The sequence below is a fragment of the Parasteatoda tepidariorum genome, chromosome 3 (genome assembly GCF_043381705.1).
Source record: "Parasteatoda tepidariorum isolate YZ-2023 chromosome 3, CAS_Ptep_4.0, whole genome shotgun sequence".
NCBI classification, from domain to species: Eukaryota; Metazoa; Arthropoda; class Arachnida; order Araneae; family Theridiidae; genus Parasteatoda; species Parasteatoda tepidariorum.
Window position 1 is genome coordinate 43397394 of NC_092206.1, and position 22457 is coordinate 43419850.

Sequence of the window (22457 nt, forward strand, 5' to 3'; positions counted from 1 at the left end):
AAACAGATTCATTTATTTAAATTTCTATTTACTTTAACAATAACTTAATTTTAAAATTTTTACTAGCACAAGATTTTGACCCACAAAAAAAAAATTATATAGTAATACACTTGCATTTATAATTACATGACATTCTTCATTTTATTTATGAAATTGTGCATGCATTTTTAAGAGAAAAATTAAATTTATTTTTTAAAAAAATGTAATATTTTATTGTAACTTTATTAAGTAAGTTGTATCATTTTTCAAAATTAAAAACTATACATTAAAAATCATCAGTAGTTAAAATATAAATAAATTTTTTTAATAACTTTAACAATTTGAAATTGTTTACTTAAAATTTTATCAATATTCTTTTTTCTTCTACAATGTATTTATTTACAATATTAGTTATTATGGACAAATTAATAGAATATACAAAAAGGCATTTTTAGTAAATAATTTTTTGAAAATTAAGATTTAATTAAGGAAATATTAATAGTCTTAAATATCTTAGATTCAGCACCACCTTTAAGATTTCTGTGCTTTCTGCTGTAAAAAAAAAAGAAAGAAAAGATTAGAGGTTCAAAAATTTTGTAGCAAAATTTAAAATTTATGCTTGATCTAGCGTTATATATCAACATCAATATTGTCAAAATGCTTAAGTAGTGTGGATATAATTTTTTACTTACAATATTTTAGTTATCCTCTAACATATCAGCATATTAAATATTTGTAGTTAAAATATACAAAAGAATAACACAGAAATAATTATTAAAAATTTAATTTATACAATTTCATATAATACATAGATAGAGTATTTACATTATACTAATTTTTTTTTCTCTATTATATACAAAGGATAGTAGAAGAGAATCTTTTCAAATCAGTCGATTTTTTTCAGTCCTTTTTAACAATTATAAATTAGTTTACTCTTGGATTATTACCAGTGTGTAACTAAGAATAGTACAACATATTTCATGAATCTGTAACAACTAATTTTAATTTATTGTCGGTCTTTCTAAACAGATGACTTTGAGAGTTTCCATAATAATTGTCCTAACTTTTTATTGCTATTTTCTAAAAGTCAACACAAAAACTAAAATTTGCAAAAAGAAATGCTAAAACTTTCCATTCAAATATGAACAGCAGTCTATTTGAAAGGTATGCATAAAACAGATCATTCATCTGTTTTTGAATCCATTCAATAAAATTCTCTGTGGCCGAGCTAAGGAGAAAAAGGAAGGAAAAAAAATTAAGAATAATAAAATTAACACATGCATTAAAGAAATAAGAATCATTTATAAGAAAACCCATTCATACTGCTTTATACTTATTTCTTAAAACTCATTCATACAGCTATATATAAAAATATTTGTAACAAATAATGGGATGATTAAGTATTTATTACAAATATTCTCAATGTGTAAACTAAAATTTATCAAAATAACTTGAGGGATTTGTTTCTATTCACCAATCTCTAAAATCATGTTGCAGCTTCTTAGAGATCACATTGTTTTTAATTTTTAACCTTAAAAAATAAAAGCAAAATTATATTAAATTAATTTGCAAATTTACAAGCTCTGTTTCATGGTAAATTTGAAAGTAAAGTAGCAATGATCTAAGGAATAAGCCTATAGACTTGGGAGTAAGTTTATTTGTATTTAAGAGAATCAAATAACTAAGTTTTAAATATAATTTTTATAATAAGAATAAAAACAATTATTAAATCTTTCATATAGCCACTTTTTTTTTGTTGAAGGAAATGAACATAATCTTTTGTAATGTGCCATAAGTTTTTATACATAAAATATTTTAAATTTATTACAACAAATGTAAATACTAATTGTACCTCTCTAATTTTTTTAAATAACTGGATTTACTTATCATACATTTAAAGTAGGACGAGAAGAATATTTAAAAAAATACAAATATAGAATAATAGAATGTACAACTTAGAGAGTATAGAACAACAATAGAGCACATTCTTCTACTAAAAAATCTGAAAGGTGGTAAATTATCGAGGCAAACAAGCTACACCAAAATGGTAAAGACTCTATAGTTTGCCTATTAAATTTTACAAATTATTGCCAAGTTCTTGATTTAAATGATTACATCCCTATCTTGGTTTTCAAATTAAAAATATATTAGCAGTGCAGAAGATATCAGAAAATATGTCTTTTCAACAAAAACAAAACATTTCGCAACCATGTATCGGTTTCCCATTATATTAATGATATACATTTATTCAGAAAAAAGATTAAATGAAATAATTATCTAGTTTTTAAATGATAGAAAATATGTAATGCTTATTTTTGTAGGACAGCTTCTGAGAGTAGGGTATTTTGAACCCCTACAACTTTAATTAGCATGATTAGTTTTATTATCAAATATAACTACAAAACAGGGATCCAATGATTTCAAGATTCATTTAAAATTCATAACTAGACTTTTTAAACTTTTTAGTTTACATACAAATTTTGTCAATTTCATTCAACATTAGTAACAACTGCAGTGATTGTAAAAGAAAAAGCAAAAATTTGAAATAATTGAAAGCTATTCAAATATTTTAATGGAATATTAAGGTTGTTAAAATAACTTATAGTTAACAACGACCCATATTTTTCTGTGATGAGCACTAAATTTAGTTACATTTAACTTTAAAAAAAAAATTTGAAAAAGAACTTTCATTCTATTGCAAATAAATACTACAAAGAATAAAACTGATTTCCAAATTCAATTTTCTTTCCGTTTTTTATGAATTACTTTCAAGTAAAGAACAAATATCAATCATTAGTTTTGCATGTTTCAAAGTACTTAAAAGTCAACTTGATACCCTTCTCTTTCTAAAATTGAACATGCAAACCAAAGCTAAAAATAAATTTAAAAAAAAAAAAAAAAAGAACTAAAGATGTAAAATTTATTCAATTGATTAAAAGAGGTAAATTAATAGCAGAATATAATTCTACATTCAAAAATAAAAATTTTTAGAACAAAGAAAATAATTTCATGTTTTAGAAGTGGAGACTATAAGTTTTCTGTTAAACAAATTTTGCTTAAAAAAAATATATATATATATATATTTTTAGTATGGAGAAATATATGAGTCAAAATTATAATAATGCTAGCTTTTTAAAAGTGTTATAAAATGCACAAACTTTTAAAACAAAAAGTTAAATGCAAGAATATTTATTACTTTTGAATAAAGTATTTTGGTTTTCTTTAGAATAAAATTTTGTCTCTTAAGTTCATGTAGAGGTTTAATTGTATTTCTGAAAGCTCAATTAACATAATAGATTTCAATAACAATATCAATAAACATGTTTTACATTTTTATTGATTTAATGACCAATATGAAGCATAATATTACAACACGGATTTTTATGTAGCTTTTGTTTTTAATACACACCACAACTACACGGCAGATTTGTAGCTGTCAACTAAAATAGACCACGACAAATACGTAACATTGTTAATACCAAAGTTTACGATTTTGCCAGCAAAACCTATTCTTCTAAACATTTTTTTTTTATATAAAGAACTATTTTTACTAACCTCTTCTCCTTGGACAAAGATCAGCCAGAAGGACAGCTTTTATACCATTTTGATCCACAACACCAGTCTTAGATAAATTAGAAATCTGCATTTGACGCTCCAAATTACGTTGCATTACTAATAACATAGCAGGAGTTGGATTTTCAAGAAATTGTAAGGAATTGTTAGAATTGGTATGACCAGAGCCAGAAGCTTGCATACTTTGTGTTGCAGAGGCAACTCTTCGCAACTTCCTCTGTGGTATGGGGGAAGCATTATTGTCAGATGAATCGTGTAATTTCTTTGACTTGGCAGGAGGTGAAAAACTATAACTCCCTCTTTCTGCAGGTCGTTTAAGACCCTGAAAAAAATTACATTTCATTTAGCAACATTCAGGGATGCTACGCCTGCGCCATTTGCGACAAACTGAGACAAAACGGCATAACTGCGCCATTTTGCGACATTCAGCTCAGTTTCTGCCAAAGCTGCGCCATTCTGAGACAAAACGTCCACAATTTGGCAAACCTGAATTCAGTTTCAAATATTAATCCGCATTGCCGTGAGTCATTGGAGATCATTTTGCCGTTCACGTCTCCAAGGGATGAAAGACTTCCACGAAAAAGCGGAAATCCGCTTTTTTTCTCCCAATTTTGAAAATTTCCGACCATGTTCCAAAAACTAAAATTTTTGGGAAGTCCTATTGGAGAAACCCAAGCCGCCCGAACGATAGTCGGATTACCGCGACTTCTGCTATAGAGTGGAAAGGAGTCTAAGCGTTTCGTTTCGANAAAATATAAATATTTTTTTTATACATTTAGCAATATAAAATTAGAAGTGTGGGATAAATTTTTCTTATTTGAAAATTTAAAAATTAACAAAATGTGAATTTCTCACTTAGTAAACAAAACTCATTTTGATTATCAACATTTTAACTTGAAACTATTATCCATTATTCGTAATTTATATGTTTCTGGAAGCTAGGATAGCAAAATTACATTTGAAATTAATTTTTGTAGCATGATGATATAGGACAACAGTTTTAAAAATGCATGACATTCATAGATCCAGAGTGCATACAAATCAACCTTGATCAAGCACCAAAACACAATTTTTTAGAGCTCTTTTATGGTAGGAATACCACAAAATTTTGACCTTGGAAAAAAAGGAATATTGCCTGTGCAGAATCCCTTACTTTAAACTTTGACAACTCACCAACAAGCGAACTTTAATCATGGCAGATTTACAGTGCACTGTACCTAACAGCGTTTATACACCTAATAGCATTTTGTTTACTTGGCTGCCAAGATTGAACTTGTGACCTTTAGATCTCAAATAGCAATTTGAGTAATGCCCTAACTAACTGTGCCACTAGATAGATTTGATCATGTGTACAGGCAATACCAATACTATTAGAAAATAAGGTTAACTTGTTTTTTTCAAGTTACATGGTTAGTAGAACAAAATAAATGTTTTAATTTTTGGATTTATTTGTATATATAGTGTGCATACACATTGAAATATAACAAATGATTTACAACTATAGATAATTTAAAGTTTTTTTACCTTACGCAGGGGTTGCTTTGTCAAATCCGTGGAAGTAAATACAAGCAAACCATCATCTTGAAATCCTGAAGCTTTTATTGCAGCAGATAAGATGTTTCTACAATGCTTATAGTCCGGCTCTTCCTCAAATGTTAAGCCAGCAATATAAGTAAAATACTCAGTAATGCCACCTAAAAACCGAATAAAGAAATTGCAACATTGCATGTAATAAAAACAAAAAATAGATCATTTAAGAAACTGGATATTTAAAAAAATTGGGACAGATAAATGCGCCATCCTACAATCCAGAGACTAATCTAACTTAGAGGGACTAATCAGACTCAGTGGGACTTACCTTAACTTCACAAGTTAAAAAAATTTTTTTTTCTTTTCTTTTTTTTGTCCCAACGAAATATAAACTTGAGTTTATATTCAGAAATAAGAAGATTTAATTTTTCAAATCATTTTTTCTTAACTTCAACTTTTTGTGAGTGATGTGATAATTATTTTTCATAATTATTGTTTTTAAAATATGATACAAACATTATAGGTACATGTAATTAATCCATAGAATTTTCCTTTCTTATAATATTACAGAGGTGTTTAGTCTTCAAATACTTATGCTGCATCTCCATGTACTCCCCTAACATACAGAGGAAATAACTTCCATGTATTTTTTATTCTTCTATTGGCAAGACAGTCCGTTGTGAGCCAGACTTCCCTAGAACCCTCTCTCCATTCTGCTCTTTTCTTTGCGATTGTTCTCCAGTTAGTAATTCTTAGGATTTTAAAATCCTCTTCCACACAGTCAAGCCATCTGATCTCATGCTTTACCTCTAACTCTAGTTCCCATTGGTTTGTAATTGAAGATCTTAAATGGCAAGGAAGAAGGGTTCATTCGACAGATTTGACCTGCAAGCTTTAAGCTACTTATTTTGATATCAGTTTCCTTGAACAGCTTATATGGTATTAATCATCGGAATTCATAATTGTCTGTTTAAAATTACGTTTTTAGGAAAGAGAGGATGTTTATTTTACTCCCTAACTTCAACTAAAATATTTTTACTTTTTTCTCTAAAAATTTTATTAACTCCTTACACAAAACTTTTGCTAAATATTTTGAACTTAATCAATATATATAAACTATTGTATTATTTTAAATTTCAACATGATAAGCATAATTTTTGAAGAACCAACAAGAGAGGGATTCCTGATTCTATGCCCGTGGGCACCCATCAATCGTTTTAAGTGTGGAGGTGCTGAACAATCATATCAAAAATATTTTTTATTTAAATTAATGTTATGTAGAAGTATAAATTCCTCTTGAAAAAATAAATAGCGCTCAAAGTAGAATGAATTTCTACATACACAAGTTTGTAACTCCTGATAGCATTTTATTAAATCAAAACAAATAAATTAACCTTCCTCAACAAAGAAATATTTCTTTAAATTATTTTTTCACTCAGATGAATGGTACTGATGCAGATTATATGAAAAAGTTTAACTTAGTTGGAATAACTAAAATATTGATGTTGTCAATAATTATACTTACGAGGCGGAGCTTTCTTATTATAACAACTTTTAATTAAGGAGGAAATGTTAGACATGTACCTGAAAACAGTAATTAAAATGAATTTACTTAAAAATCTGTAATATAAAAGTAAATTAAAATACTCTAATACTACCGATAAAATTTAATAATTTGTTTGGCTGCATGAATGGTATCTATAAATACACAAACAGAATTTTTTTAAAATTTACTTATGATACCATACAATATTAAAATGCATATTATAAAATATTTTTCATTATTTTATTTTATAAGGATTATTATTAAACAGAAAAAAAATTAGGTTAATTACAACAATATATGTTAAAATAATAAAAGATTTATATCCTAAATTTAAGAACCACCCTGAATAATCTGTGATCTCATGATCAGGTCTTCATGTACTTGGACTTAATCTTAATGGTTTGAGAGAGGATGACCTCAAATATTCAAATTAATTAGTGGAGATAATATTTTAAGTTACAAAATCTTACACAAAAATGTACTTTCTCCTCTGAATAAACAGCTTTTTTTTGTCACGATCGGATTTCTGACCTCCAACTTATATGCGGTAGCTGCAATCTGGGAAATATGACCGCAAAAGTTTGGTCAGGAGATCAGTCCAAAGTTTGGACCCATTCATTTTAATTTTCCTTTTAGTCTATTTCCCCATATGTCGAGAACTTCTCGTGCAAATCAAAAAAATTTTTGCACATAATTATAAAATTCCTTTATCTAAATTTTGAATTGCAAGGTGAAAAATTTTTCCATAATTTTAAATAATGTAATTTTAATTGCAAAATGCAACATTTTGGCAATATATAGTTCCTTTGAAATGGAATTGTGAAAAAGTCCTATTTTTAAATTTTGATTTCTCAGGAACTATTAGACCGATTTTGTTCAAACTTGTATACCTTGCAATTCAAAATTTTTTGACCGTTAATAAATAAAATTATAAAAAATAATTAATTCATGAGATATGGTGAAAATACACAAAAAATAAAATTATCATTAAGGGGTCCAAACTTCGGACCGCTCTCCTTATAAAACATATTTCCCATATAGCGGTTAACTCCTATATTTTGAGGGTCATAAATCCAAATGCAGGAAAAAAAGGTATGCTTATTCTTAAATATATAGCTTAAAATATTGTATGCACTAATTAATTAGCATATTTGTAGTCACCCCCTCGAACTGTTAGGATCGAGTCTTAGTATGTGAAGATCCCATCATTAGATCAAAATTTCTGCAGCCTGGGTCATTTTTATTTACGCGCACTTCACATTAGCAAACATACATAATTTTTTAAAACTTAATATTTACTTTTTTATACATATAGTATATAATTACAGTTTGGAAAATGAATCTACAATTTGATCATGATCATATTTATTTACAATATACAGGGTGGCAATAATTACTCTATGGAAAAAATTCCCCTGATCGTTTTCAAAACGTTAGTGAGTTTGAGATAAAATTTAATGATTGAATACAGAGCATCTTGGAATTGATTCGATTTTTCTTAAAAATGTCGAAATACAGCATTTGTGAACATATATCTACCACCATTAAAAGCATCAATGTTTTAACTTTTCTGTAAGATTTGCAAAAAATTGCTAGATCTGTGCCACATCATAGCCTTTGATGGCAATCACATTGAACATGATATAAACTAAAACTAGCATGAAACATGGCATAAACTAAATCTCAATAGTTTATGAAAATTTCAGTTCCAAAAGCACAATTTATTTCTTCACACAATTGTTACTTGGCAATAATGACCTAAACATTCTGTAGCCTATGGCTTAATTTCATTCATGCCAAAATATTAAAAATTGATTGATTGGATGTAAAATTAAATCAAAATGGCAAAGCAGTGACAATGAACACAAATTATTTAAAACAATGAACACATAAATGAATCATGTCAAAATATCAATGAACTATACGGCGAACACTATTATTGAAAATAAAAATTATTTCAAATTCTAAATATAATCAGCAGTAAAAGTTTGACTGTAATAAAAAGAGAAACCACATGACACTTCAAAATAAATCTCAAAACTGCAAAAATAAATTTGTTAAAATATATAAATAAATAACTTACATGCTTTTCTGTCTACTAACACTTTCAACATCCTTTAGATTCTCTTCCCATGGCAAGCGACCACAAAGCCACTGAAGCATATTGTAACCCAATATTTCTAAATCTCCTCTTCGTGAATGAGCTGAAATAAAAAAGAAAAAAGATGTAATTTTAAAACTTCAGTTTTAATTTTAGGTTACATAGCACACAATAAACTAAGCTTTCACTTTATGGATGGTTTATTGTATAAAACTAAGCACGAATGCTCTAGCAGTTAAAACTCGTAATAAGACTACAATGTAACTACATCAGATTTATTTTTGTGACTAGGCCTGAAAAACATGCCATTCTATATTGCTATTGTACTGTTCGTAATATGACTTGTGTTATTTACTATTCAATATGTAAATTCCTTAAAGTTTAGTTGAAACCATAAAAAACCGAAGATAACATTATACAGGATTCCCACTCTTTTAACAAAACAATATTTAAGGACTCATTAGGACTTTTTTTTTTTTAAAAATAATTAAGGAATGACCTTAAAATTAGTATAATAATTGAAGAAAACAATATTTTTACTAAAAATAGAACATATTTTTACTTTTATAACATATTGTTACTAAAAATAGAAATTTAATGAATAGGAAATTAAACTGTTAAGTGTTGACATTAGAAATGGCCATGACTTAAAGTAATTCCACTTTAAATTATTCAACTTCAGATAACTGAAAAATGTGGTTTTTAAAAAATTTCATTTCAATTAACCAAGCAGTTATGATGCATAATATTAATTTACATATATTTTTTTTTAAATATTACTTATACTCATTTAAATTTTTAAGAATTAGGTTTCTTTTGTTATTTCCCCCTCAAATTAATTGCAATTGATGCCTAGAAACAATGAATAGTAATTTATCTTAATATCTCAGCATAAATTTGCTACAGCTGAGCTTGTTTAATAGATGCAGGCAAGATAAAAAAATACTATAAAATTAAAAAAAAAGTCATCGTCCATGAATTGAATTATATTTACCCCCAATATGAGCATCTCTGCTTGTAAATTCTATTGTGCCATCATGAGCTTTCCGAAGATCTTCTTTCAATTCTTTATGCTGACCGTTAACTATATACCTGCAAGCTAAACCAAAGTCTATGAGATAAACCTGAAAGAGAAGTAAATAGATTAAACATAACATTCCCATGTATAAAATTAAATGAAAAATGCATTGAAATTAAAAGTAGGTGTGAGATAATTAAGATATAAAGATTGAAACTTACACATAAATGTCACTAAACTATCTAACAATGGCAAGAATGAAAGTATTAGGTATAGCTTGCAACACATTTTTTGCAATTTCTAATTAGGTTATGTTTTATATATAAGCATGAAAGCTACTTCAGCTAATAATAATTAGGAAGAAAGCAATATAGAAAGCATTCTAACAATACACATGCTTCATTCATGTAACTCCAGTTACTTTCATCTCTAGTATAATATACAGTCTCTTATTTTCGATGAATTCAAAATAAGGTTATGTTTTATGTGAGAGCATGGAAGTTTTTTAAAAAAAAAAATAATAATTAGGAGGAATGCAGCAGAGAAAGTAATTTAGCAATAGAGATACTTTAGTAATGTTATTCCAATAATTTTTATCTTAGTTTAGCATGCAACTGAAAAATGCTTAGTTTTTTTTTCCTTTTTGCAAACTCACAACTAGAAAATAATTGTAGACAACAAGAAGATTTATAGTATTTCAATATCAAAGTTACATAAAATTTCCACTTTTCTTTAACTATTTTAAGACAGTACTATCTTGAACATCAATAATGTTATCTAGCAAATTTAAGAATAAAGATAATTTATGCTAACAACAAGAGCTCACTGAACAAGACCACAATACATTTAACAAAAAAAAAAAAGATAAACCCAGAATTGTACAACTCTTTGATACAGTAAATATTTCCTAAATGAAAAGCTTAATAATAAAGATAATTTATTATATTACTACTGAAAAGGAAAACCATAACAACTGTGCCAAAAAGAGACAAATCCAGAAGAGTACATAGACATAAAGCAGTATTGAGTAAAAAGTAGAAGAGATTAATACAAAAGTAATTGTGCATGAGTTTATTTATTGCAAAGAGATGGAGCTATGCAAATTTATTTTAATTTTTTACCAAACAAAATTTGTTTGCTTTAAAGCATCTAACTTCACATTTTTATACAAAAAGTTTTCATTCAAATAAATTAATTTTTGTCTATCATATTTACAATAAGGTAAAAACTTCTCCATCAACTTAAATAAATTTTAATTTAATAAATTTAAATCCATAAATTTAAATTTAATAAATTTTAAAATTAAATTTTAACTGAAATATACAAAATACATGAAACATGACTGACCTCATTTTCTTTTTCAGAACCATAGCCAGTTAGCAAATTTGAAGCTTTGACATCTGCATGAATATAGCCGTGACTATGAACATATTCTAAAATATCTAACTGAAAGAAATAATACAGAAAATTATAATTCATAAAATTAAGCATTTAATATAATTTATTAATTCTGTATACATCAATAATAATCCAAATAAATGATGCAAAAATAATAAAAGTTGATAAGATTGGAAAAAAATAAGTACTGGTGAGTGCAAGAAGAGCTTCTTAGCTGTTAATTCATTTTAAAGCATGATTTGTTGCTGCAAGTGCTATCATGCTTTTAGCAGAAGCATGCAAATTCAACAATGCTAAAACTAAATATAGAAATGTTTTTTTTATTTTAAAAAAAAGCTTATTTTTAGTTCTTGAAAATAAAAAATAGTACTGTTCCAAATACAAATAATTTATTTTGGTAAAATTTTATTCAACTTTTTCTAACAAATATTTTTGTTTCTAAAAATAAAATTTAATCACCTGAATATGAAGGTAAAAGGACTAATACTAGAATTAAAAGGGGAAAAAAATAGCAAAAACTATTCTCATATTATTTATATTATCTATTTCATATTTATATTTCATGACAAAAATCAGTATAATATTTGTAATTGTGAAATCAATGAGAATTATACTAGTGTATATGCTTAATGTGTAATTTATTACTAAAGTAGCATTTAAAAAAAAATGATAGTTAGCAAAAACAGAACTTTTTGATTTCCCCCCTAACTGGCTGAAGCAGAGATAATTTCCAAACTAAAATGACAGTAGCACCACTACTACAGAAAAAAGCTGTTTCTCTCCCTCCTTGATGTGGGCGAATTCAGCGGTCTGGTGAACAATCAGTATCATTACTGCAACCTGGAACAGTACAGAAAGAGAAAGAAAAAAAATGTTTAAGGCTTTCCTTACTTAAAGATGTTGCACTTCTATGGAGTCAATGATGAAAGGGAACTTCAGTGGCAGCAAATGGTGTCAGTTTATAATAGGATCAACAAGTTTTCATTTTTAACTGCAGTTGATTTTCTTAATTTAAAGTCAATTGTTGTGATTTAGTTTTTACTTATGCAAAAATGATTAATTAGTTTGAAAATTAATACTACTATTTAAGCTAGAAAACAAATATTAAGTATTTGAAAAATAGGTTTAATATTTCCTTTTTTTTTTAAAAAACAGTTTCGTCTACTTGGTTCAGAAGAAACCTATATTATGCAGAGCAGTTTTTTCTACTATGAATGAAACTTGTTATTCCTGGAAAATATCATTGCAGATTTAAATAGTGAGAATCTATGAAACATATGTATTTCTAAAATCATGACTTGCTAACTTAAAATATTGCATCTTCATAACAAACCATTAGTTGGAATGTTTTAGAACACTAACAGATAACAATAAAAATATATTGATTAAAAAAGAACACAAGAAAACATTATTTCTTTTAATGCTGAGATTGCACATAGAGAGAAGCATACTTAAAAGTAATTTCCAACTTAAATTAACTAATTACTTACTATTTAATCTATAAGCAATAGTAATTAAAAAAATTTAAAAAAGTAAAATCAGTAATGCTCAATTTGAATTACTAATTAACATAATTTTATTAACGATGTTATTATTTTACTCAACTCAATTATTTTATTCAACATGGTGAGGTGTTAAAAATAATAGCTTTTTAAAAATTATATTTGCAATATACTTACGACAATTTTTCCAACAGTATATACAGTTTTCATAGGAAACACTTTGTCATTTCGATCTAACTTTTTTTGTAAATCTTCACCGAATCGATCCATTACCATAAAACGATACTTGACGCCTCTATATTCATGGGATCCAGATCCAATAAATTTTGGCATTCCTAAAAACTTTAATTTCTTCTTTTCTTTCCATTCTTCAACTATAAATTGCAAAAAATAAAAGAAAAGAATGATTTTATGAGACAGCTCATATAGTATACAAGGATTTCAATATAACAGACAAATGATTTTGAATACTTACTTTGTTCAATCTTACCAACACGGTGATAAAAATGCATTTCAGAAAATAATGGTCCATTAGCATGTGGCTCCTAATTATTAGGGAGAGAAAAAATACATGATACAGGGTTTCACACATAAGGATTGTGCAAATTGAGCCAGTATTTTACTCAATAAATAAAAGATGAAGGGGATCAGGGATGCCAACCTTTAGTCATACCAAAGAGGAGCAATTTTTTTGCAGTCAATGATCAATCGCTTTAGTACATTAAATATGCCTCATTATGTACATTATATAGTAATGAAGCAATACTGAATATACAAAATATTTATTAATATAATAATAAAGTATTAAAATGCAATGCAAATATTAAAGTGGAAATTAAAAGAGCATAGAAATTACAACACATTATTTGCTTTGTAGTGCAAAAATTTTGCCCAGTAGCAGTAGATGCTACTGGGCAAAATATGTTCCAGTTGCTTCATGAAGAACTGTCAAAAAGATAGATTACTTGAAGTAACTGTGTCAACTTTTCCTGCGATAATGCTTCATAAATGATTGGTATGCATAAGGGTCTTACAAAGTACTTATTGGAAACGAACTTCAAAATGATAATAAACAAATGTGCTTGTCATTTGTTACATTTAGCTGCTAAAAAGAGGGCTAAAGAACTGCCATTAAATGTGGAGGATTTTCCAATTGATGTATTTTATTACTTCAAAAAAAGTTCAAAGAGGATTGAGGCTTTTAAAGCCTGTCAGATCTTTTGTGATCTTGATAACCACAAAATACTTAAATATGTGGCTACAAGGTGGTTGTCTTTACTTAATGTTATTGAAAGATTTCTTGAGCAGTGGGACAGTCTTTTCCTTTTTTTTCAAAATGAAGATGGTACATCTGAGAAATGTAGAAAGATAAAAAAGATGTTTCTAGATCCACATACAAAACTTTATCTTTTGTTTTTGGAATCTGTGTTACCTCTCTTCTGTTCTGTGAACATTTTGTTGCAGTCAGAAGAACCTTTGATTCACTGCCTTCGAAGAGAGTTGGAGATGCTCTTAACTAAGTTAATTGCACGTCACGTTACATTTCTCCAGTTTCTGTTCCGGCAAAAAGCATACTTACAATTGAATTTTCCAATAGAAAAAGGCAGAAGTTAAACAAAGATTTAGTTATAGGCTGCCAAACAAGGCAATTTTTAAAAGAAAATTCTCTGACTGAAGATGTTCTGTCTACATTTTATCTAAGTGTCAGAAACTTTTATTCCCAGTCATGCAAATATATAAGCAAAAAATTTCCCCTAGAGGGATGTTGCTTTATTAAATACAGAAGTTGCGGACATTAACCTAAGACTGGAAAAATCTTTCAGTGCAGTCAACTACTTCGTAGATCTTTTTTGTGAAGATTTCTCAGACTTACAAAAGGGTAGAAGGGATCAGAAAGCAGGGTTCGTGATTTTTTTGATTTTTTTTAAAAAAATCAAAAGAATCCGATTTTTTTGATTTAAATCGGATTTTTTTTATTTAAATCAGATTTTTTTGATTTTTATTCAAAAANTACTTTCTACAGTCTACTAGATGCCTGTCTTATATGCAAGTCTATATTAAGACAGCATTAAATATTTACTTTAATCTGTACTTTCAATCTCAAGAATCAAAAGATTTTTAAAAATGTAATTTCAAATGTGTGGGAATTTAACACAGACCAAGAAAGCAATTTCGTTAACTAAAATTAATTAATGCAGCAATTTATTTAAATTAAATTTTAATACTAAGAAAAGAAAATAATAAAAGTATCAAAAATTTAAAACACTGTTTTTTAACTTTTAAAATCAATATATATATTTAAAAAAAAAATTTTGATTTAAATCAATGATTTTTTTAAAAAAATCATTTGATTTAAATCAAGATTTAAATCGTGATTTAAATCAACGAACCCTGTCAGAAAGGTTGTTTAAAATACAACATTCTGCCGATTGTTATGAAGAGGATATTGCTAATCCCACACAGTAGTGTTCCTTGTGAAAGACTGTTTAGTCTTGTGAGGAAAAATCAGAATGACTTCAGAGGAAACTTAAGTTTCATCAGAATCTTGAAACATTTTCTTAAATAAAGGCCGCATATGCATTAATTTTTTTATTTGCAGAAAATCTTTCGAAATTTTTTTTATGTCGTTTACACTCCACGTGACGTCTACAGTCATACAGACCACCATGTGCGATAGTGAAATCCATATCGCATGTAATACAATAGGCGTGATTCTCAGACGCTTTTGAGAGCTTTAGGACAGGAAATTATTTTGCATAATCATCTTTAAAAGCTTGATGATGTGATCTTTTTTTAGACAGCATTCTTGAATTTTTTTAAAACTTCAAAACGCGTTTTAGTATTGAGTATAGTTAAGTGCGGCAAGCTCTCTGCTTATAAAACGCGTTTTACAATCAACTGACGACGATGTAAACATGCGATATGTTAAAAACTTCGCGAGTGATTAATTTTTAGCCACCAATGCTCCAATCACAATCTTCAAGCAACATTATCACTGTCATAAACTAACACATCTACGTAAACCAAAATAAGTTGCATTCTCACTGTCATGCTACAAGCTAACGCAACTTTAAAGTGAAACGCATGTGAGGGACGATATTCCAGTTTAGTATCAGTTAGAGCAGGAAAAGCGGAGCGTTTTGAAGGCGGGGCAGCGGAGTTAAAATTTTAAAACGGAGAAACTCCGCTCAAAGCGGAGCAGTTGGCATGTCTGCATTATGCTAGGAAAATTTAAATGCTTCATTAACATATACATAATATATAAAAATATAAATTTCATTGCAATTTTAGAACAAATTTATGAAAAAAAAACATCATTGAAAGTTTTTATCAAGTTCAATGTTTACAGTTAAAACTAAATATTTCTATACAATTGCAATTATTCAAAAAACAATTTGTAGCATTAAACTTCGTTATTAGTGCACCTTTCGATTAACGGACAATTTTTTTCGGTCTTGAGAGTGTCTGTTTAACCGAGGTTTCACTGTATGTATATTGTGTGATAAAAAAGAATGATGCAATACTTACAACTTTAACAACATATTCAGAATTTAAACCAGGCTTTTTCTTAATGCTGTTAGATGCTAAAAAATTAAAAACAGATAGGTGAGAAAAGTTTATAGTACAAAAATAATTTTTCAGAACTTTAGATTAACTGCAAAACATTCCAAAACTTCATATAATTGCTTATTTGAAGAATGTCAGTACAACAAAAATAGTTTTAAACTGACTTTTTTTAAATGAGGATCACTTCATTATGCATTAGTAACACCTATTCAAATATTCAAGCAAGCAATAATCTGCACAAAAATCCATTTCAATAGGGACTTTTTTATGAAACTTCTCAATTTTAGAGAATTTACTAAAATGTACAAAAACAAGTAGAATTTTTATTAAACCAGAATACCAGGAGAAACTTCAAATTCCCATAGTCTACTGGAAAATCCAGTAGAGTTGACAGCTATGCATATATATTTGATCTTCTACTTGAAATGAGACATATATGACTCACAAACACATGGTTTTTGATTAAATATAAACATGAGGGGAAAATAATGTTTCCAAATCAAATGCTTTAAGACAGACCTCTAATTATATTATATAGTATTTGTTTATAGTGTGTGGGAGAGTTTCTCTTTTTGCTAGAGTGTTGTGTATTTAAGTTTACAGTCCATTTTCAATTGATAGTTAGATCTTATAGACATCAAATTTTTCTGTTTTTATAGTTACAATGTTGAGGCATTAAAAATGTTAAACAGAACTAAAAAATAATATAAATTAGGGTAAAAATGTATTTAAACCAGAAAAAAACTTTAAATAAAGTATGTAAATAAAAAATATAAACAGTGTATGTCATTTTAGTATATGTATACTTGTATGTAATAGGTATGCAACATAAATTTGGTTTTGCAAGATTTTTAAGAAATGTAAAATGTTACAATCAATTTTTTTATGGTTCGCCTATAAGCTCTCTTCTCACATTACCAAATAACTAAACAAATTTTTCAATTTAAGAAAACCATAAATTGCAATATATATATATATATATATATATTAACAACTACGTTAACTACAACTACTATATATATTAACACTCTATATATCAAGCCTGTCACCTATATAAATATTTTACAACAACAGCAATATTGATTTTTATTAAAGAATAACATTAAAAAAAATATTGAATTAGAAAGCGCCAAATAATAAGTTTTTACTATGCACTTTGCCATAGCTGAAGAATCTTTAGGATAGATGATTATGATGAAATTATCAGAAGAAACAAAAGAGTTTAATTTCTTAATTTTGTCTAAATTAAGAAATTAAACTTTTGCACCTGTACTTATTTGAATGAAGAACAATTAATTGCCATTTGCCCATTTTTTTTAATGAAAATCATTAAATTTCATTAATTATTCAGATGATTAGCTAAAATAAAAAAGAAAATAAAGATATGCAAATATTTTGATTTCAATGGGCAAAATTAAACTCATATATATAGAGATAGATNTAAAAAATAATATAAATTAAGGTAAAAATGTATTTAAACAAGAAAAAAAACTTTAAATAAAGTATGTAAATAAAAAATATAAACAGTGTATGTCATTTTAGTATATGTATACTTGTATGTAATAGGTATGCAACATAAATTTGGTTTTGCAAGATTTTTAAGAAATGTAAAATGTTACAATCAATTTTTTTATGGTTCGCCTATAAGCTCTCTTCTCACATTACCAAATAACTAAACAAATTTCTCAATTTAAGAAAACCATAAATTGCAATATATATATATATATATATATTAACAACTACGTTAACTACAACTACTATATATATTAACACTCTATACATCAAGCCTGTCACCTATATAAATATTTTACAACAACAGCAATATTGATTTTTATTAAAGAATAACATTAAAAAAAATATTGAATTAGAAAGCGCCAAATAATAAGTTTTTACTATGCACTTTGCCATAGCTGAAGAATCTTTAGGATAGATGATTATGATGAAATTATCAGAAGAAACAAAAGAGTTTAATTTCTTAATTTTGTCTAAATTAAGAAATTAAACTCTTGCACCTGTACTTATTTGAATGAAGAACAATTAATTGCCATTTGCCCATTTTTTTTATGAAAATCATTAAGTTTCATTAATTATTCAGATGATTAGCTAAAATAAAAAAGAAAAGAAAGATATGCAAATATTTTGATTTCAATGGGCAAAATTAAACTCATATATATAGAAATATATTGTTATTCAATAGTGTTTAAATTCTCTCACTCTTAAAATTGGAAAATCTAAATAAAAAAATAAATAAATAAAAAATTTAAATTTTTACCATACATTTACTTCTGTTAAAAATAGATTTTATGTAAAACAAAAGAGTATACAATGCTATGATTTTACATTTCAATTCTTACACTCTATATATATTAATACCTAAATATATCTCTCCAAATCCGCCAAGACCAATGGATTTACCAAGTCTCCATTGACGTTTCATTACATCAGTAAGGACAACACCATTTGGTAAGGGATCAGGTAGTCTATTTCCATTTGGAGCAAATCTTGGTTTCTTCATACCTATAAAAAAAATTATACGAATATAATAATAGCTAAATATGTTCTTTGCACCTGACTGTATGACACATTTTTCAGATTAAAAAAAATTATCTTTAACACACATTAGGATTTCATGAACTTGACTCAAGTATATTACCATAAACATTTTTAGAAATCACTGTTAGTAGCTTTATTTATTCAAGAAAACATAAAATTACATATGATTAATAAGTTTTATGTGACATAGAAAGTGACATGAAAGTTTATATCAGAAAGTATTGCTTTAGCTTAATTTTGATTACAAATAAATACTTTTCCAGGAAACTAAGATTTTCATGATTTTTTAAACTAAAAATATTTTTATTTACTTAAGAATGAGATAGAAATGAATTATCTTTAAAATACAAGATAAAAAAAAAAAACATAAACTTCTTCACTAATGAAGTATAAAGAAATATAGCACAAAAAAATTCACAGAATTGAATTCTATTTTACTGCCGTAAGTCATAATAAAATAACAATAGAAATTATACTGCTAGGGGATGAATAATGCTATGGCCACGTACATGGACCTCAGGTTTTATCTAAGTAAAATAATATAAATATTTCAAATATTAAATTGCACCTTAAATATGAACAAGCATGCATAATATTATATTATAGTTCATTTAAATACAATGATGAATATATTTAATAGTTATTTAGAGAATTTTTTTTTTAAATGCAGTTTTTTTTTTAATGAGATGTAATACTAAATGCAATACCAATGCATTACTGCATGAAATCTCAAAAAAGAAAAAACTGTTCAAAACTATTTTAATGAAGCAAAATAAATAGTTATAGAAAAGTATTTAGTTCTTGAGGGTAAAATTTTAAAATTATGAAGAAAAAAACACACAAAAAGTTAAAGTTATTAAATGTATCATGTGCCTTAATATAAAACAATTATAATACACATAAAAATATTATTAAATAGATATAAAATTGAATACTTATAATAATTATAATAAAGAAGCACGATATACAGTAACAAAATGCCAAAATAATTTTCAAAGTCTTTTACATGATCATGATAAAATAACTAGTTTCTAACAAAGAACTATTTTCTTGATTACATTAGTCATCATAAGAACATAGAGAGATTTTTCAGTTTGATTTCAGAGGGTGGAAAATGAAGCCTGAAATTGAGAATTTCTGGCAAAATGCAGCAGAGTTGCACATGATAGTGCAAGAAGAATTCCCACTAACTCCAGCTCAGTATATCAGGGGTGATTGTGAGCCTAAGTCAAAAGTCCGGAAAATTTCTTGAGATTAAAAAAAAAAACAGTTTAAATTGAAAAATCAGAAAAAAATTTAAACAAGTTTTTTTTCCTTTTCTTCAGTATTTCTTAGTTTACTTAAAATATATTTAAAATTTTACACATACCTATACCCATTGTNACCCTTGTCATGTCAAAAACCACTTTTTGACGTCAAAAACCCAACCCTGCCTATACCATTTACACATAACCAATGATGATCTGGAGAAGTAATTAAAATTCACAAATATGTCTTCCTTTCTTGAGTTTATGATTATAACAACTATTTACTGATAAAAAATGAATACTAATCATGAATATAAGCTTATAAAGTATCTTTCCGGCTCGTCCTTAGAAACAAATAAAATAAAGTGTGTTTCTAAGTTCCACCTTTGAAAATTTGATTTTCGGAAACTTCTGTGATCAATGATTTCTTGAAACGTCTGGACCTCCGATCTTCGGAAACTTCCGGATCACTGTTGGCAAAAATTCCAGAAATCCGGAGCACAGTTAGCCCTGGTACATGCACATGCGAACCCACAAGTATAATCACCTTTAAATACTTTTTAAAAAGGTTACACAACCTGGAAAAAATCTGGGGTAACTAAGAGGAAAATTCATACAGGTGTAGGACAAAGATGTCAGCTCATTTAAGCAGATTAGTTGATTGTTGCAGAAGGCTAGTTATGCATATATCTATATTTTTCTTTTCTTTTGAAGAAAAAAGAGGTAAAGTGCTTTTTTTTAAAAAACTGAATTACAGTCAAATTTGTGACACTCAAATCATGCTTTTTAATCCAAAAAAACCATTAGATTTGATACTCATTGATAGGGAACAATTTAAAAAAAAAATAACACATAGGAGGTAACATCAATATAGATATTCCATAAATAAAAAGAGAAATTTACCTTTCTTAACATCGTTTCCATTTTTAGCCATGGCTAGACTAGTATTTCACTACTTTAAACTCATCAGATAACTAGTGAATAAAATACAGACAAACTATAAATATTGTATGCATATGATCAACTATCAGCATAAACATTTTTCGCATAAAAGTTGAATGTAAGAAAAAATTACAAATTAAAGTATGAAGAATAGTTTAATTAAAAAAAAAAAATTTGAATTAGGCAAGAGAGCTTTATGAAATATATCAAGAAAGATCAAAAGGAATCCAAAATGTTATTTTTTTTCTTTTCACATAATTTGAGTTTTAAAGGCTTCAAGCTAAAGGCTTTACTTACAGGAATAACTGCTAGCAATAGTAAATTTTAAGAAATGCGATCCCACACTATTTTAAGTTATGCAGTATATATCAAGATAGAAGTTTATTAACCCTGCAGAAGTGACAAGTCTTAATTAAACATTCAGGTGGAGATTTCCGTATCGTGATCTGTAACAGAATAATCGTCAAATCTTGGAAATTTCCGGGTAGTGGCCAGCGAGAAACTAAATAATCGTTACAGAAAGGAACCAACTCGATAGGTATAAATCAAAGCCACCCCCGGGCTAACATCTACATGTTTTTTTTCTTCTTTTTAAATATTCAAGTTTAAAATCTATTTGGCACCTTGGCAAGACAGATCACGATAAGGAAATATCCCCTAAGTAAGGAGGTAATGAAAACATCAAAAACTTGCGATTAAAAAACTTGAAACTAGCCTTTAAATATTCTAAAAATTTATATTGCATTCTTGTTTCAATGACATTTCTTTGATCAACATGTTAGAGATATAAAATATAATCATTTTTAACAATTGAGCGTTGTAAATCTGAATATAATTTTTGGGAAATTGGTGTTTATATTTAAATGATCTGCACCACAAGTCTACAAAAAATTATTTCCTCAGCTTTGCTAAGTACATCAGTTGATTACATTTACAGTAATTAAATAAGAAAATAGGTATAAATGCTTTAAATGATGGATGGTGCGATTATGTACATTGAGATTTACATAAAGTAGTGTGTTAGTAACGGTACGTATACAATGGATACAGTAAATATACTTTTCAAGCTATATAGACATAGCAAATACTGTCGAAAATATTGTAATTAAGTTTATCAGCAATTTTACTAGTCTTAAGAACTACAAAGGAATTATATTTTTTATTCCAATCTGGATAAATACGTTTTCTGTTATTATTAACAATTGTAAGAGATTTATTCTCAGAGAACTATATTATCTGATAACGTTTTTATTAATAAAGATTTATTTAAATTATTTTTCAAATTGATTAAGAGTTTAAATTAGGCTCACTTTTTACAGTCGACAATAGCAAAGATTTACAAATGTTTGATTTCAGTAATTTTTAAAGTATTTCAAATTTTCAAAAGTTTATAAACACAACTGATTTCTAATCTACTTGACAGTGGCGCTCACCGCTCGCTCTGAGCCGTTTTGTTTTAGTCTGCATACTGCAGTTAAAGTTAACAGAAAGTCTTAGAAGC

At 27.1% G+C, this 22457-nt stretch overlaps 1 protein-coding gene across 1 annotated transcript; it reads right to left on the reverse strand.

Moving 5' to 3' along the window:
* Positions 1-747: 747 nt before the first annotated feature.
* Positions 748-22419, reverse strand: LOC107448432 (serine/threonine-protein kinase VRK1). Its single transcript, XM_043050628.2, has 13 exons — positions 22267-22419; positions 20918-20988; positions 18588-18731; positions 16176-16231; positions 13123-13192; positions 12825-13021; positions 11095-11193; positions 9724-9853; positions 8712-8832; positions 6608-6666; positions 5077-5246; positions 3535-3874; positions 748-1207 (listed from the first exon to the last, which is right to left on the reverse strand). Exons 2-13 carry the CDS (start codon positions 20946-20948, stop codon positions 1164-1166), a joined length of 1461 nt encoding a protein of 486 aa, XP_042906562.1. The 5' UTR covers positions 20949-20988; positions 22267-22419; the 3' UTR covers positions 748-1163.
* Between the last annotated feature and the right edge of the window lie 38 nt (positions 22420-22457).

Coding starts and splice junctions, on each gene's coding strand:
- LOC107448432 (XM_043050628.2), bottom strand. CDS start 20,948: ATGGCTAAAAATGGAAACGATGTTAAGAAAG. Junction 18,732..20,917: donor TGGAAACGATGTTAAGAAAG/GTAAATTTCTCT, acceptor TTTTTTTTATAG/GTATGAAGAAACCAAGATTT. Junction 13,022..13,122: donor TGTTGGTAAGATTGAACAAA/GTAAGTATTCAA, acceptor TGCAATTTATAG/TTGAAGAATGGAAAGAAAAG.